Source organism: Oryzias latipes, chromosome 22 (genome assembly GCF_053564925.1).
Source record: "Oryzias latipes strain Hd-rR chromosome 22, Olatipes_Hd-rR_3.1".
Classification (NCBI taxonomy): Eukaryota; Metazoa; Chordata; class Actinopteri; order Beloniformes; family Adrianichthyidae; genus Oryzias; species Oryzias latipes.
The window spans coordinates 30020694-30037751 of record NC_136258.1 but is presented as its reverse complement, the minus strand read 5'-3'; the positions used below and the strand labels follow the sequence as shown (position 1 = coordinate 30037751).

Here is a 17058-nt window from a genome sequence, read left to right as displayed (position 1 = left end):
AAGAAGTTCTGCTCGACTGTTTCTGTCTTCAGGGACTGACGCATCCAGAACCCAGGGAGGAGTTTACTTAAAGCAACACAGCCAAGCTTTTTTACCTCCAAACGTTTGTTTTTCAGAGTCTTCGCCATGACCGACGCCATGAAGAGCAGCGCTGCGGCTTCTGCAGCGGCGCCCCCGGTGGACTGGCAGAAGCGCTGCGTCTCTCTGGAGATGCAGCTGCTGAGGTTCCGGCTGCAGGCGGGAAAGATCCGGGAGCTGCTGGCAGAGAAGGTGAGAGCCAGAACCTCACCTGTGAGGGGCAGAAGCCCCGCCCTCAGGCGGAGCTTACACAGATGTGTGTGCAGACTGAATGTGAATCCAAAAGACGTCACATGGACAGAACCACGTAAAACTCGAGAGGTGGGGGGGCATCTGACCCCCACATGATCAAAGTTCTGCGTTCATCTGCCGAGTCGCTGCAGGAAGTTCAGGCTCCACACAAGCTGCTGCTGATTGTACCCCCCCCCCAACCCCCCCCATTCACAATTTTGAGGTGAACAGGGGTTGAAGGCCGGACGGGAGGCCAACAACAAACAACTTGAAAGGAGGGAAAGTGTGGAATCAATGTCGTTCAGACACCATCCCTGCTGACCCCCTCCCCCAGTATTATTTCTGTCTGGGGGGGCTCTCTGTGCTCCTCATCTGTCTGTCCTCCCAAGTTAGGAGTGTTTCCCACTTTGACCCACTTTGGAGTGGAAAAACAGAGAAAAGGTTGACGTAACTTCCTTTGACGCCACGTTGATCTGCAGCGGCTGCCTGGGAGCGGGGGGGGGGGGGGGGGGGGTATCATGAGGAGGACGGTTCCTGCGTTTGGTTTTTAAGTTTCAACCACAGAAAGTTAAGAAGATTTCTAAGCGGTTGGAACATTAGTTGGGTTTGACATCTCCCACTGATAAGGTGATCTGGTGGACTTCCTTCTAGAGATTGAAGGCTCGTCTGCTTTGATCTTCTGAGCCTGAAAGGATCTGAATGTTTTTGGATGTGGAAGCTCAGACTGCAGCAAAGTTAGTCTTTAATCATGACCCGTCCTGCAGTCAGAACCACCTGAAGAACATCCACCAAAGACGAGACCGGAACCTCAGAGCTCCAATAAAACCCACATCCAGAGGAGGAACCTTCAACCAGCGTCTGCAGGAGGCCCCAAGCTGGACCTTGAGTCTGTTTCTGATGTTCATGCAGGAGATTCTGAACAGAAGATCAAACCAGAAACTTCTCATTAGTTTGTTAAAGGTCACGGCTCGTGTTCATGCAGAAGAAGTGAGACTTCTGAACACTTTCTACCGAAGAAGAGTCTGAGGAAACAAAAACCTTCAGCCTCTCAGGATCCAGAGACCTGCTGCTGGCTGCTCTTCCACCGGGCTGAACCTGCCGTCACTGAAAAATGACCTCAAAACAAAGGAAGAACCACTTCCAGCAGCTCCTGAAACCCGGAGGTGGTTCTGCCAAAAACCCAGACCTTCATGGAAGGTTCTGATGTCAAAAAGGAGCCGGTCCTCCCTCTGAGGCTGAATTCTTCTCTGGATGATTGAATTATGCTTTGATTAGATCACTGTCTGGTGTTCTCCACGTGCCGCATGGGGGAGGGGGCATGGTAATTAGACAGAGGTCAGCTGTCTTCTTTTCACATTCCACCATCCATTTTAGAAGAACATAAACACTCACCTGAGCACAGGTGTTAGCTCACCTTTGCACTAATAGTTTGCATGATTGAATGAATGAAAGATTTCACACTAGTTGGTTTAAAGGCATAGGTATGCGTTCGTGAACGCTATCTGTTTTGTGTACATGTTGACATGCGAACATTTCTTGCAGCTAGCAGGTGTGTTGATAACATTTCAGTGTGTGTGTGAACAGGCCCCGCCCTTTTTGTACTACATTGGAACCGTACCGTAACGATAAACAACCAGTAAACCTGTCTGCTCTATGCTGCTTCATGGTCTTACCCCCCCCTCTCACTATCACCCCCCCCCTCTCTCTAACGTCCCTCTCTCTTCTTCCCCTCTTTCCTTTTCCGTCCGGTCCAACACCAAAGATTTCCAAACATGGTTGAAATTAATAAAGTTTGGCCTCAATTACAAAAGGGGTTTATTCAGACATACCTTTGGTTTGTCTGAAGATGAATAACCCCTCTTGTTAAAGTAAAATATGTCCAACACAAGAGGCCCTCAGCTCTCATTTGTCTGCTCAGCTGTTGGACAGGACAAAAAAAATAAATAAAAAAAAAGACAGAGGTCAGCTGGATTTTTGACAGAGAGAATTGTTTAAAAAACATATTTTTCTTTTTTTCCATCTCCTTTCCTCAATGTCAGTTTTAATGGCATCAGATAAATCCCGCCCCCCGTCTGTCCCTCTGCCCACCCCCCTGCAGGGGTCTGTCTGATTATGACACATTTTTAACACAAACATGAACACAAACAGCACAGTGGGTCTTTGATCTTTCTCGCTAAACGTTGGTATTTTAGTCCCAAACCCTTTTTTAAATGTATTCTTCTTTGTCCAGACTGATAAGTATTTGTTTGACTGGCAGGTCTGACAGGAGGTGGTAGAAACCTCCTTCCTGAGATGTTTTTCTGTAACCCCTCATTTTTCAGCTCCTAAAATGATTTCATGCATTCCTGGCTTGCTGCTGACAGCGTTCCATTGAGCAAACTGCTATTTTATTCCCTCCTTTTTCCTGTTTGTGGTCGCCTGGACCTCCTCCAGGAATGGTTCCCCAGCCGTCCCAGCGTTTCTGTCTGCGCTCCAACGGTTTTAGTGTCTTCAGTGTGAAGTGAAAGCGGAGGAATTCTGCGTTTGCCTGACTCCTCCACACATGTGGGATCCGTCAGGACTCATCTCAGGCTCTGCCGTCTCCGTTTCAGATGCAGGATCTGGAGCAGAGGGTGACGGAGGCTGACCAGAGGGCGGACCGTGCAGAGAAACAGGTGGACGACGTCATTCCTCTCTTCCTTTAAAAACCGTTTTCAGTTCATAAGATGAGGGAGAAAAATCACATTTAAACACAAGTTTGGTCATTAATAAGTCTGGAATGAGGAGAAAAGTTAAGGAATCATGCAGGAGGAAACATTTCATCATTCAAAGGTTTCCAAAATGTGGAAGTGATGACTCAGCGTTTGTTGATAACCTTTAGATCAGCTATGGAGCATAAACATAGTTAAAAGGTTTTCTAAGGACGCAAAAGGTATTTTTATTTATTGATAGTATGTATTTTTTGCTTTGTCAAACTGTTCTGCAATTCCAGCCAGTATTTGAAATGTTTGATTTGGTTTGATTTGAAATGGTTTATTTCAAGCAATCAAAGCGAGAATAATGCAGAAAACAACAGAATCTGCAGTCATACATTCACACGAAGGCGTTTCCAGGAGGGGCTGCAGCAGGGCCACACCTTAATCATATGTGATCCAAACAGGTTTTCACCCAAAGCAACACTTTGACTTCCGGGTTGAAGCTTGGTTAAAAATGAAATGGGCTGAAACCAAGCTTCTTCCACTTTCGGCTTCTCCCATCAGGGGTCGCCACAGCGAACGAGTCGCATGGTAGATTTGGCAATGTTTTACGCCGGATGCCCTTCCTGACGCAACCTTCTCAAACCGGGCTTGGAACTGGCAGAGGTAGAGAAGGGAACAGGGAGCAGCCCGGAGTCGAACCCTGGTTTCACGAACGGAAGGCGCCGCAAACCAGCACGAGCTAAACCGGCTCCCCAAATGGGCTGAAACCAAGCACACTTCCAAAAATAACCACTAGGGGGGCTTGTTACACAATCAAATGAGTTTCAATTCACTCCAATGCCAAACAGATACGAAGGTTTTTATATATTGATGAAGATGTTTTACTTTAAAAGTCTTTTTTTCACTTTGTGGACACATCCAGGTCCAGGTCTAGAGCTCCATTAACCACCTGGATGCTGGTTAGCTGGTCCTGATCCGGGTTCTAGTTTACGTGTCTGGGTTGACACTGACTGAGGGTTGAACGATGTTTGTAGGTCAAACATGCAGCAGGTGGTTTTTTCACAGAAAGGGGGGCGTCAGGGGCGTGTCTGTTTGGAGGAGGACAGGCTTTGGACGTGTCACGCAGACGGTTTAAATCATTACCGGCTCCTCCAGGGGTTCTCTGCAGTCTGCGCTTTAATGATGACCTGCCGTAAAACAGCTTTTTTTCTGCCGCGCGCGTGCACGTTTCTGGGCGTTCACTCCTTTAATTATGTGTTTCAGATCCATATGATGGAGGAGAAGCTGAAGTCTGCAAACATACAGACCAGTGAGTGTGAGAGCTCGCTGTTCAGGAAGTACCAGGACCTGAGCAGCAGGGTCCAGGAGAAGGAGGCTCTTATCCAGAGGCTGGAGATGCAGCTGGAGAAGCAGGTATGAGGGGGGGGCGTGGCGTTACAGCAGGGGCGGAGCATCAAGAGCTCATTCAACACCCCCTGTTTCTCCTTTCTCCAGGTCTTAGCCAGAGCCCAGGAGGCCAAAATAATCGAGGAGAAGGCTGCAAAGATCAAAGACTGGGTCACCTTGAAGCTTAAAGAGGTGAAGACACGTTCTGTGGGATCAAGACATGTTTGCATTTTGTTCTGCATGTGAAGCAGGAGGTCATTCATGTCCAAAGTCAGAAAAACACCTGAACCTCACAGTCTTCGGTGGTTCTGACCCGCTGATCCGATCTGCTTGTTTGCAGATGGAGGAGGAGAACCAGCAGCTGAAAACGGTTAACCTGAAGCAGACGGAACAGATCCTGCAGCTGCAAGAGAAACTGCAGAGTGAGTACGACCGTTTGGATGGAGCCGGAACCCTTTGGAAGACACGGCCCCCAGACTCCTCTGACGGAGTCTGAGGCCAGACCTGCAGCCCTGATCCATGCAGACGGGTCAGCGAGCCAATCAGATGCATTTACAGATTTGTTTGTGGTTGAGCAGAGAGGAGGCAAATGGTTTCACACCAAGGGCTGCATGGAGGTGCAGGAGTCGGGGTTCTGACCCCTGACAGCCGCCCCCCAATAAGATGAACTCGGTCTGATTTGAATCGTTCTGAGGTTCCTTTTTAAATCAGGTGAATTCATTTGAATTCAATTCATTTCTGAGAGACAAACTCAATTTCCAGTCAAACTGAGAGTTCACCAGAAACAGGAAGTAAAATCCGTTGAGATTCTTATCTAGTGAACTCGTTTATTTAAATAAAAGAAAAGGCCCAGCTTTCTAAACTGTTCTGACAGCGGTTTTCACAATCAGAACTGTCCGATTCTCGTATTTTTTAGGGGCGTGTGTTGGCACGAGTCCAGCGATACGATACATATCACGATACTTATCACGATACTTATCACGATACATATCACGATACTTATCACGATACTTATCACGATACTTATCACATTACGGCTTTCATTGTAAAAAAATACTCAAATTCATTTCATTTAATGATCACAATGTTAAACACTGCAACCGTATCTCATATAAAAGCTGCTTTTACCCAAGCAAAGTCATGGTGCTTTTATTTTGGTAAATCAGAAAATATTTGTTCTAAACAGTCAACATAGTCTGCTTTACACAACAAAATATTCTTTTAAATATGAAAAGTATCTATCAAAGAATCAGAATGAATGTGCCCTGACCAATTAGGTTCTGCAGGTAGAACATGTGTCATAACAACAAAAACCACGATGTTGACTGAATATACAGCTGCTTGACTAACATCCTGGAGTTTTGTGCGTGTAAAGCTGCTCAAAGAGGCTCAGTGTGCGGAGCTGCAAACCAAAACCAGCGGTCAGATTCAGATGCTGAAGGACGCTGAATATTTAAACAGATATGGTCCTGACAGCGTTGGGAATCCATACCAGTATTATCAAATTGAACTATCGCGATCTATCGCAGAGTTCATTTTTTCCTACACCCCTAACGTCTGTCTCCGAAGACGGCATCATTTTGTCTGAAGACATTTTGGAAAATGATGAGAGAGTTCTGTGGCGGCAGAACTCTAATTTGTTGGAGCCAGACGTCGTCAGCATGGGATTGGTTCAAGTCGGTGTGAGACATTGTTTCTATGGCAACCACTCTCACCAAGCTTGTTGGAAGGCCACACCCCTACCAATTGAAAGTGGGCTACACGAAATCTGTCAAACATTTTGAACGTTGGGCCAGCAGGCTCCTTCTACTTTTATTGAGGCATCTGATTGGCCAGTTCAGAACTTGAATAATCCGAACCACAGATAAGACCTGATTAAAAAAGAGGATTATCTATTTTAAAAAGTGTACCAGATCCAGACGGTTCTTCTGACCAATAGAACGACTGAGGATCAGCTGTTCGTGTTTCTGTAGACGTCTGTGGGATTTTGGCTTCTTGGTCAGACGAGTCAGTTGGGTTGGGTCAGTTGGTTGTGAAGAAGCTCCATGAGCTCCATGTCAAACCTCCATTTTCTGCAGCTCTTTTGGAGAAACCTGGATCTCCTGGAGTGAAAGATGCTTCTCTGGCTCCCAGCACCACCCAGGATGAGGGAGGGACCTCCAGCATCAGGACCATGGCAACAGGTGTGCTTCCTTTAATGAAGGTGATGCTGGGACAGGACGAAGGAGGCGTTTTGCCGCCTGGATGATCGTGTGATGAAGCAGGAAGGTTTATCTGGCGTCTGTGCTCTGTGTCCTCAGATCTGAGGAAGTCACCAGAATTGGTCCCCAAAAGCTCGTGTCTCTGGGATTTCTCTGTCCATGAGCCTCTGGTTCGTGGAGGACGTTCTCCCAGCAGTGGACCGGAGCTCCAGGAGAGCCCTGAGAACCTGACGGGGAACCTGGACAGAGACAACTCCTCTGAAGAACTCAACAGGAAGTTCTCCTCCCAGTGCCTTCACTCCTCCTCCTCCTCTTCATCTTCATCCTCTGCTAACGAGATGGCTCATGCACCGAGCTCAGCAGGCTCCGCCCTCAGAGTGACGCCCAAAAGCCCACTTCTGTCCCGCTCCCCATCCAACAAGAACTCCTTTCCCTGCCTCCCCCAGCCATCGGCCCCGCCCCCGGGCGCCAGCATGACGCTGCCCAAAGTGCGGACTCCGCTCACGCCCAGAGACAGCATCCAGCTGGTCAAGAAGCACCGCAGCCAGCCGCAGCCCGGCCTGGACCGACTCCCCCACCTCAACGTGGACGTCCACGTCACGGCGCCGTCCTCCGCCTCCTCCACCCTGAAGAGCACAGGCACCGCCTCCCCTTTCTCTCAGCTCGTGGAAGAAACCGACATTGATGACGAGCCCCCCGACAGCACTGAGGGAGGGGGGTGGGGGGCGCACTCCGAGGTCCTGCCTCAGGAGGGGGTTTCCTTCGCGGGGCTTTCAGAAGACCTGGAGAAGGAGGATCCAGAGGTTCTGAAGCCGCCAACTCCTCCTCTGCACCGCTTCCCATCCTGGGTAGGAGCGAGCTGCAGGTTCCATTCCCCATCATTCCCTCCAACGGGTTTTTAGAAGCTCAGAGGACGAAGCTCTGAAGGAAATCATCTGCAAATGTCGGCTTGTTTTGCAGGAGAGCCGGATTTACGCTGTGGCCAAGGCGGGGATGAGGGTGTCGGAGGCGGGACGAGGTGAGAGCCGCAGCCGGCCACGAAACCCCGCCCCCACTCATGCACGGCCTTGTTCTGCGCTCGGAGCCTGGAAGGTGTCAGCGTGGGGGAGGGGGCACTCCCAGAGGAAGGGGGGGGGGGGGGGGGGGTTCTGTTCGGATCTGTCATGCTGGGTTTGATGTTGCTTCCTCTGGCCTGAGGCCCTGTACACCTGTGCAGGTGGAAGCCCCTCCTTTTTCCTCTAAATGCCACCCAGGAAAATTGGGGTGGGGGTTGGGGGGTGACTACTCATTTTGCCTTTTCCATCTGCTTCTGGACCGGATTTGGTCAGACGAATGTCACCGTTTGGGTAAATGTTTGAGTCGAACAACAGAAATCTGAGCCAATATTTACCGTAGTAGAGAACAGCGGCTGATGTCCAGCTTGATTCGGTTCTGTTTGGAGTTCTACGATCCGTTGGTGTCAAATATGCGATTGACTGACTAACCCCCACCCTCTCAGATGGAAAAGGTTTGGATTCAGGTCCAGCAGGCTGGAGCTCCGCCTAAAGGTCACAGAGGTGACGTCTGCAGTCGTGTCACCTGAAGCGGGTCTTCCATCAGACTGAATCCTTCGTTTTGTTTTACTTTGGTAACTTCTGTGAGTTTTCCAGCATGAACTGCTGCTGTCGTTTAAAACCAACCTGCAGGCGGTTTGCGCAGAGCCTGCAGACAGTCTTTAGAGAGCCTGCAGGCTCTGCGCAGACCGGCTGCAGGCTCTCTCCATAGATCAGCTGCAGGCGGTCTGCGCAGAGCCATGTTCATTCATGTCAATGTTCCAGGGTCCGGCATGCCCCAGTGGCCAGTGGCTCCTCCCACCCCGCTCGTTTATAAGAACATCAAGGTTCCGGTCTACACCACACTGAAGGGGGTCAGTCAGGTTTCATGCCCCCGTCCTGGTGAAAACGCGCTGGTGTCTGATTCCCGCCGCTTGTTTCAGAAAGCCACCCAGATCAGCAGCACGCCTCTGCCCGACGACGAGTCCGGCTCAGAGGACGACAGCAGCTCGCTGGCCAGTTCACGCACGTCCATCCTGAGCCCCGACAGGAAAGGCAGCGTTCCCGGAAGCCCCCGCGCCGTCAAGAGAGGCGAGTCCAGAATCATCGCCGTCATTAAAAAAGACATTAACCCCATGATGCAGTTCAGTGTAAATGTTTTAAATCATCCAAAAGCCATGGCACAGACGCTGCCCTCTAGGGTTTGTTGGAGTCACTGCAGAAAATGAATGTAAACGAGAGCTGAGGCTCTGAGCGCCGCAGTTGAGACCAGAACCAGCAGCATCACAGCCGCATGTCCTCTGCGCCACAGGCGTGTCCGTGTCATCCTTCAGCTCTGAGAGCGACTACGCCATTCCTCCGGACGCCTGCTCGCTGGACAGCGACCACTCTGAGCCGGAGCAGAAGGTGCAGCGCACCTCCTCGTACTCCTGCGAGAGCATCAACCTTGTGAGTGAAACCAGCAGCTGATGCCCTGAACGCCTCAGCAGTTCCTGCTCAGAGAACGTTTGTCCGGTTTCCGTAGGAGGCTCTGGAAAAGTCCGGCTACCTGCTGAAGATGAGCAGCCAGGTGAAGGCCTGGAAACGTCGCTGGTTCATCCTCAGGAACGGAGAAATCCTCTACTATAAGTCTCCGGTGAGGAACAAGCAGAAGGAGACGGATACGTCACCTGAGCATGTGGCTCCTCCCACGCCCGTCGTTTGTTAATGTCTCCTCTTATAAACAGGCGTGTTCTTGGTTTTCAGAGCGACGTGATCCGGAAACCTCAGGGGCAGATTGAGCTGAACTCTTCCTGTGGTTTAGTTCACGGCGAGGGAGCGAAGACTTTTCAGGTGAGGGGGCGGGGTCACGCAGAAGGTTTTGTCATTCTGGCGTTTGGAACTGTCGGGAACTGGACCCCATTGTAGACGGTTTTAGAAAAGCCCGGTTTGCCTAACGCGGACCGGACGAGCTTTACTGCTGCACATCAGAGGAGCAGCAGGAGATCCGGAAAACCTTCTGGTTCCTCAGCGCAGATCCATGTCTCCTCTGTCCCGACCATGCTGCCTGACTGATTCTGGTTCTGGTTCTGGTCCATGTCCTCCATTTCTCCCTGCTGTCTCAGCTGATCACAGAAAAGAAGAGCTACTTTCTGACCGCCGACTCGCCCAACATTCTGGAGGAGTGGATTCGAGTTCTGCAGAACATTCTGAAGGTCCAGGCCTGCAGCCCCGTTTCTACGGCGACCGGCGGGAAGCCCACAATGAGAGGATGGCTCACAAAGGTCAGAGGTCATGATTGGGAGTAAACCTTTTTATTTAAAGTGGGATTTCCTGTCCTAAGGCAGCAAGGAGGACACTTTGGTCTCTCCGGGCAGCCGGTGTAAATCCACCGTCCCCCCGAGAGCGAGGGTCTCTGTTGTTGCAGATGAACTCTGATGCGGTTCACTTCAGCGTGAACGCAGACGGACTTTCCATGAGCTGCAGGATTCAAAGCTGAAAAAACGCAAAACTTCAAGCAAAAAAGTGTAAATGTGTGCTGGCTGGAGGCCGTGTAGGAGGAGCTTAGAGGAACGAATTCTGGTTTGTTTGTGTTCATATGAAGCTCCGCTTTAGCCGGAGGAAAATCAGTGAACGCCAACTTTCCTGGAAAATGGCCGACACGAATCCTAACGTTAGTAGGAATGTGCCGAGTCGCTTTTTTTTGCTTTATTCCAAGAAACCGACAACTGTCAGTGTAGAGCTAAAGATGGGAACATTCCTTGTCAATCAAAAGACAAGTCCCTCATTTCATCATAATTCCGTTCTCCAATTTGGAATCTAAAGATGAGGTTCTTCAAAATTCACCACAACGGATATCAAAGCAGTGTCTGCCAACCTGCCTCCAGTGACGCCCGTCCATCATCTTCCCCTGCAGTTCCCCTGCAGAGCTTCAAAAGCAGCCGGTCAGAGTCCCTGAGGACCAGGGCTGGGAGTCTCTGCTTCCAAAGAACCGGCTGGTATCTGCAGATGTTGACCTGCATGACGTTTCTGGACGCTCCTGCTGCTATGAAGAGAGGGAACCGTTTCCTGTCCCTGATCTGCCCAGTGGAGCTCTGCGCTCTTCTTAGATCAAGATCAACTCTGTAGCTCCTCTCAGGGGAGGTGCTGAACATCTCTGGTAGGATGGAGGTGCTGAACATCATTGGTAGGATGGAGGTGCTGAACGTGTCTGGTAGGAGGAGGTGCTGAACTTGTCTGGTAGAGGGAGGTGCTGAACATCATTGGTAGGAGGAGGTGCTGAACATCTCTGGTAGGAGGAGGTGCTGAACATCTCTGGTAGGAGGAGGTGCTGAACATCTCTGGTAGGATGGAGGTGCTGAACATCTCTGGTAGAGGGAGGTGCTGAACGTCTCTGGTAGAGGGAGGTGCTGAACATCTCTGGTAGAGGGAGGTGCTGAACATCTCTGGTAGGAGGAGGTGCTGAACATCTCTGGTAGAGGGAGGTGCTGAACATCTCTGGTAGAGGGAGGTGCTGAACGTCTCTGGTAGAGGGAGGTGCTGAACATCTCTGGTAGGAGGAGGTGCTGAACATCTCTGGTAGAGGGAGGTGCTGAACATCTCTGGTAGAGGGAGGTGCTGAACATCTCTGGTAGGAGGAGGTGCTGAACATCTCTGGTAGGAGGAGGTGCTGAACATCTCTGGTAGAGGGAGGTGCTGAACATCTCTGGTAGAGGGAGGTGCTGAACATCTCTGGTAGGAGGAGGTGCTGAACATCTCTGGTAGGATGGAGGTGCTGAACTTGTCTGGTAGAGGGAGGTGCTGAACGTCTCTGGTAGAGAGAGGTGCTGAACATCTCTGGTAGGAGGAGGTGCTGAACGTCTCTGGTAGAGGGAGGTGCTGAACGTCTCTGGTAGGAGGAGGTGCTGAACATCTCTGGTAGAGGGAGGTGCTGAACATCTCTGGTAGAGGGAGGTGCTGAACATCTCTGGTAGGAGGAGGTGCTGAACATCTCTGGTAGGATGGAGGTGCTGAACTTGTCTGGTAGAGGGAGGTGCTGAACGTCTCTGGTAGAGAGAGGTGCTGAACGTCTCTGGTAGGAGGAGGTGCTGAACATCTCTGGTAGGAGGAGGTGCTGAACATCTCTGGTAGAAGGAGGGGCTGAACGTCTCAGAAGGTCACTTGTTGCAACGTGTCATCAAAGGCTTTTTCTCCTCAGGTCAAACATGGACACTCAAAGCTGGTCTGGTGTTCTTTGGTTGGAAAAGTGTTCTTCTACTATCGGAACCAGGAAGACAAGGTTCTACAATGTTCTCCTCTGCATTGACGGGTTGGGGTGGGGTGGGGGTTCTGCAGAGGCATTGATTGCGTTTGCTGCTCGTGACCTTTCAGCTGCCGCTGGGTCAGCTGCAGGCCTCGGAGGCGTCGGTGCAGGAGGTGGACCGCTCGTGCGACTCGGACGAGGACTACGAGGCGGGCGGGCGAGGGTTCCTGTCCTCCCACTGCACCCTGGTGGTCCAGCCCAGAGAGCAGAGCCCCACATATCTGCTCATCGGCACCAAGCAGGAGAAGGACGCCTGGCTGTACCACCTGACCGTGGCCGCCGGCTGCGGCGCCAACTTCCGCGTGGGCACAGAGTACGAGCAGCTGATTGGGAAGCTGCTGGACGCAGACGGAGACCCGGGTGAGAGACCTGGACCCAATCTGCTCTGTAGATGTAAAAAACTAGATCCGCTTGTTGGTTTAGTGTTTAAAATCTCTCATTAAAAACTAAATCTGAACAGAAATGTACTTTGTAGTAGTTTTACTTTAGACAGACGTTGGAGGAAGTTGGTCAAGGTTTCCTAAATAAACCAAAGCTGTTTGCAGAGGTTTGGATGAATCTCTGTAACCTGTCAGGAATTTTTACAAAGATTCTGTTTCTTTGCCACAGAAGCTGTAAAATGTAGACTTTTTTGGTTTGGTCCCTCTTCCTGCAGTGGGTCACTGTAGCTGTTTTCTGCTGCTGAGCGCTCTTGTCCTCCTCGTGCACGCTCTCACGCACTCTGGCGTGAACGTCTCTCCTCAGACTCGCCGCTGTGGACGAGCGACGCCCTGAGTTTCAGTAAGGAGGGTCTGCGCTCGCCGCTCACCACGCTGCCGTCCGAAGCGCTGCAGACCGAAGCCCTCAAGCTCTTTAAGGTCCGCCTCCTTTCTTCTCCTCATCTGTTCTCTGCAGGTTTCTCTCCGTTCTCCATCCGTCTTTTTCTTCATCTTCTGTCAAACCGGCTCTTTTCAGTCTCCATCCGGGTTCTGGACGAGTGACGGCGAAGACTTCAGAGCAAAAACGTCGGTTTAGGAAACGACGAAAACACTATTCCTTTAGAAAATAGATTTTATCTTTCAAGGATAATAAATTCATCAACAAATCTTTGCAATTAGAAAACACAAATTAGATGAAATCAAAGTGCTAAACATTCTTTGTATTCAGAAAAAGTATTTCATGGACCTTTCAAAGATATATTTAGCTAAAACGTTGATATTTCTGCCAACAATTCAGCCTATTTTTTTTAAATTCCAAACATTAAACATCAAAGCTTCAACTCAGATGTCGGATTTAAAAAACTGATGGAAAAGTTTGAGAAAAAAATGTTTTTGATGCTGAGACTGAAACGGTTTGACACATGATGGCAGAATTCTGAAATACTGCAGAATCTTTAACCCCCCCCCCCCCCACACACACACACACACACACACAATCCCCAGCAGGTCAGAGGGGATCGGTTCATTCTTAGACCAGTCGGCCGTAGGAACCTGAACATGGACCACAAAAACCCGTCCGGCGTTCTGCTGGTTCTTCCTCTGCTGCCTCCTCTTCGGCTCCCCCTGCTGGTTCCTGTTGACGTCACGCTGAGGCGTTTCTTCTGCTTACAGTCGTGTCAGCTCTTCATCAACGTTCTGGTGGAGTCTCCATCCGTGGACTACCACACCTCGCTGGCCCAGAATGCCTTGCAGGTGTGCCTGACCCACCCGGAGCTGCAGAATGAAATGTACTGCCAGCTGATCAAACAGACGCACCGCCGGACGCCGCACAACCATTCGCTCACGCAGGTCAGCCGCGGCGCAGAGTTCAGAGCCGACGCTCCGGCCTGCAGCCAACTCCTGTCCGTCTCCCAACAGTGCTGGCAGCTGCTGTCCCTGTGCGCGGCGCTGTTCCTCCCCCAGCAGCACTTCCTCTGGTACCTCAGGGAGTACCTGCAGCTCAACGCCGACACCAGGTGAGCCCAGGTCCCAGTCCTCCGTCCAAACTCCAAATCCCCATCCATCCCATTTCTGATCAAAGTCTCTCCATGCATGAAGCACAACAGAAAGACAGGAGGCAGAACGGCTGGAAGTTCAGATTTAGCATATTTTTACATCAAATTTTTTAAAAACCAGGACTGAGGTGGGGAAGTATGCCGTTTACTGCCAGCGCTCTCTGGAGCGGACGCTGCAGAACGGCGAGCGGGAAGCCAGGCCGTCGCGCATGGAGATCATCTCCATCCTGCTGAGGAACCCGTATCACCACTCGCTGCCGTTCAGCATCCCGGTCCACTTCATGAACAACACGTACCAGGTAAAGCAGACGGCGGCGGCCCGGTGTTCTCTGTCCACTCATGGTCTTGCGGGACACCACTGACACATTTCAGCAGCAAACAGCTGAAAACTGTAGAATTTCCTCTAAATATCACATTTATAGACCTGGTTTTTGAATCATGGGAAAACAACATGTGGAGAAAACCAAACAGTTATTTCTCTGGATTCTCTAAATCAAAACGGAGATTCCCTGAATCCACGACTTGATGACACGAGAGACAAAGCTGGTAGTGTTAGAAATTCTTCATGAAAATGTTCTAAAATGTTTTAGCTCTAGTTAAAGTTATTGCAGCTGATAGAGAAAAGTTTTTTACTGATGTGAGGCTTCATAAGGCTTCACAAACCCCTGGGGCTTTTCATAGACCCCTGTTCAGTTCCTCGCCATCTGCTGCAGTTTTCCCACTGGAGCTGCAGCTGCTGCACAGCTCAGGATGTCCCGCTGACTGCGTGGTCTCTCTGCTCCTGCAGGTGGTGGGCTTCGACGGATCCACCATCGTGGAGGAGTTCCTCAACACTCTGAACCAGCGCATCGCCATGAGGAAGCCGCAGCTGACGGGGTTCGCCCTCGTCACCGACGATCCGTCCGGAAAAGACCTGGAGCACTGCCTGCAGCCGACGGACAAGGTGCTGCTGAAACGGCTGACTACGGTTGTTCGTCTGCAGACGTTGACGCTGCTGCGTCTGCAGGATGGCCGTCTGCGTCTGCTCGTCCTGACAGCCGCCTGACAAACCCACGGCTTTGAAAACAGACCTTCTTCTTTTTAACCAGATCTGTGATGTGATTTCCAAGTGGGAGCAGGCGCTGAAAGAGATGCACCCTGGGAAAAATGAAGGCACGCGGATTGTCCGACTCACCTGCAAAAAGAGGTGTGATTTGAAACGAGGCTTCATGAGGGGAAGGCAGCGAGGAACGTCTGAGATCCACGTTTGTGTTCTTCAACCTTCGAAATGTCACGAATGAGCAGAAATCCCCCCTGAAGGAGTTTTCTGTGTGTGTGTGTGTGTGTGTGTGCAGGCTGTTTTTCAGGTCGCAGGTGAAGGGGGAGACGGAGCGAGAGCGCCTCCTGCTGGCGTACCAGGTGAATGCAGACGTGCAGCAGGGCCGCTTCCCCGTGAACAAAGAGCTGGCTCTGGAGGTGGCGGCCCTCATGGCAAAGGTCTGACGTCAGTGGCCCATACCATAATACCGCCACAGTTTTAACCGTGTCATTTTAACTTGATTCTTTGTTTTCTTTTTATTTCTTTGATGCAATGCTGTGGTCTAAAAATGTCTCTGAACCAAACACACTTCCTTTTAGGAGGTGACGATGGTTCAGAGTTTCTGTGCAGGTTTCTAAGCCCCTCCCCCTCCTGCAGGTTGAACACGGGGATCTGGAACGCCCAGGTGTCTCCGCCTCCTCAGGTTCTCCCAGACCTCAGCTGCTTCTTCTGCAGGTTCTGGAGCGGTTCTACCCCAAACCCTACAGGCAGCACTGCAGCGCGGAGCAGCTCAGGTAGAGCCTACACCTGTTTCACGCCTCCCTCCCCCTCTCTGGAGCATGAACACGCATGTTCACGCGTGACGCTGAAGGATCTTCTGCCCTGCAGGGAGCTGTCGGAGCGTCTGGCAGTGAAGTGGTCGTCGCTGCGCGGCTGCAGCGCCTCGGAGTGCGTCCGGATTTACCTGACGGTGGCACGAAAGTGGCCCCTGTTTGGAGCCAAACTCTTCAGTGCAAAGGTGCGAGGTGCCCCCCCTCATCCTCAGGGGTGCCCAAATCCAGGCCTCGGGGGCCGCTCTCCTGCATTATCTGCTGTTGATTACCATCCTTTACCATGTAGGACACCGGCCTCGAGGCCTGGGTTTGGGCCCCCCATGTCTAGATCTTCATGCCCCCCCTCCTCAGGCATAATCAGAATAAAAAAGCTTCATTGGGAGGACGGATGTGTCCGTAAAAACTGTTTCCTCTCCCACAGCCTTCCCCCCCCTCCCTTTTCGAGCAGAGCCAGGTGTGGCTGGCGGTGGGGGAGGACGGGTTGTGTGTGCTGGACCCCACCATGGTGAGTCTCACCGCTCTTTGGGTTTGAAACCTCCAGGTCTGACGATGTGCTCATGAGCAGCATTTTGGTCTCAGACAGTAAAGCATGAATGGAGAGCTTCAGCTCTCAAACCTTCATCCTTCTGCTCCGACCTTTGACCCCCAGCACACCCTGGTGTCATACCCCTACCTGTCGGTGATCACGTTCGGCGGCTGTCGTGATGATTTCATGGTGGTCACGACTCAGCGGAGGGAACCTGGCGGGGGAAAGAAGATAGCAGAGAAGCTCATCTTTGCGATGCCTAAACCAAAGGTAGGACCCCCCCTCAGCTTTTAAACCAGAAAACGTAGATTATTTTTCTTCTGCTTCACCTTCTCAGCAAGTCGGTTTCATTTTCTCAAAACTGCTCTGGAAAACAGCAGGAAAAATGCAGGTGTGAGGACTGAGCAGTGGGCCCTGTGGAACCCCATGAGGAACAAGAACACCTCAGGGGTCCCAGAGGTTAGACTCCTGGACGTCCTGAAGGTCGTTTGGAGCTCAGCTCACCTTCTTAAGGCGGATCTCACATTTCTGCTGGTTTCTTCTGGACCAGACGTCATCGTTGAGCCTCCAGCTCCACAGAATCGAACCTCCTCCACCTTTCAGTCACCTGGTTTCTGAGGGACACCTGAGCACGGGACAAACCGGTCTGCAGGTTTGCATTGGCCCAGTGGAAAAGTGAGACTGGGGAGGTCAGGGGTTCAACTTTATGGTTGGGTCGTACCAAACAGCCATGGATGACTCGCGCTTTTCAAGGGTAAATCTTCAAACGGTCATGAATGACTGGGAAGCAGCTGATTGTGATGGACAGCAGCCGAAGCTGTC

At 51.1% G+C, this 17058-nt stretch overlaps 1 protein-coding gene across 6 annotated transcripts in view; it reads left to right on the top strand.

Annotated features, from left to right (window-relative positions):
* The window catches only part of plekhh1 (pleckstrin homology domain containing, family H (with MyTH4 domain) member 1), a 29651-nt gene that overhangs the window by 10844 nt on the left and 1749 nt on the right, over window positions 1-17058 (top strand). For 2 of the 6 annotated variants that reach the window (XM_078941067.1, XM_023951430.2), the window contains exons 2-27: window positions 117-270; window positions 2901-2963; window positions 4251-4400; window positions 4482-4565; window positions 4714-4795; window positions 6452-6556; window positions 6674-7422; window positions 7535-7592; window positions 8392-8480; window positions 8550-8697; window positions 8918-9054; window positions 9131-9241; window positions 9352-9438; window positions 9711-9869; window positions 11783-11863; window positions 11956-12247; window positions 12632-12744; window positions 13477-13820; window positions 13981-14158; window positions 14647-14802; window positions 14948-15045; window positions 15194-15335; window positions 15535-15671; window positions 15766-15895; window positions 16132-16215; window positions 16360-16506. In XM_078941067.1, the coding sequence (XP_078797193.1) occupies window positions 117-270; window positions 2901-2963; window positions 4251-4400; window positions 4482-4565; window positions 4714-4795; window positions 6452-6556; window positions 6674-7422; window positions 7535-7592; window positions 8392-8480; window positions 8550-8697; window positions 8918-9054; window positions 9131-9241; window positions 9352-9438; window positions 9711-9869; window positions 11783-11863; window positions 11956-12247; window positions 12632-12744; window positions 13477-13820; window positions 13981-14158; window positions 14647-14802; window positions 14948-15045; window positions 15194-15335; window positions 15535-15671; window positions 15766-15895; window positions 16132-16215; window positions 16360-16506 (4078 nt within the window). Of the gene's footprint in view, window positions 1-116; window positions 271-2900; window positions 2964-4250; window positions 4401-4481; window positions 4566-4713; window positions 4796-6451; window positions 6557-6673; window positions 7423-7534; window positions 7593-8391; window positions 8481-8549; window positions 8698-8917; window positions 9055-9130; window positions 9242-9351; window positions 9439-9710; window positions 9870-11782; window positions 11864-11955; window positions 12248-12631; window positions 12745-13476; window positions 13821-13980; window positions 14159-14646; window positions 14803-14947; window positions 15046-15193; window positions 15336-15534; window positions 15672-15765; window positions 15896-15996; window positions 16216-16359; window positions 16507-17058 lie in introns of those variants that run through there. The other 4 variants (XR_013653248.1, XM_023951431.2, XM_078941068.1 and 1 more) reach the window with 4 other exon arrangements.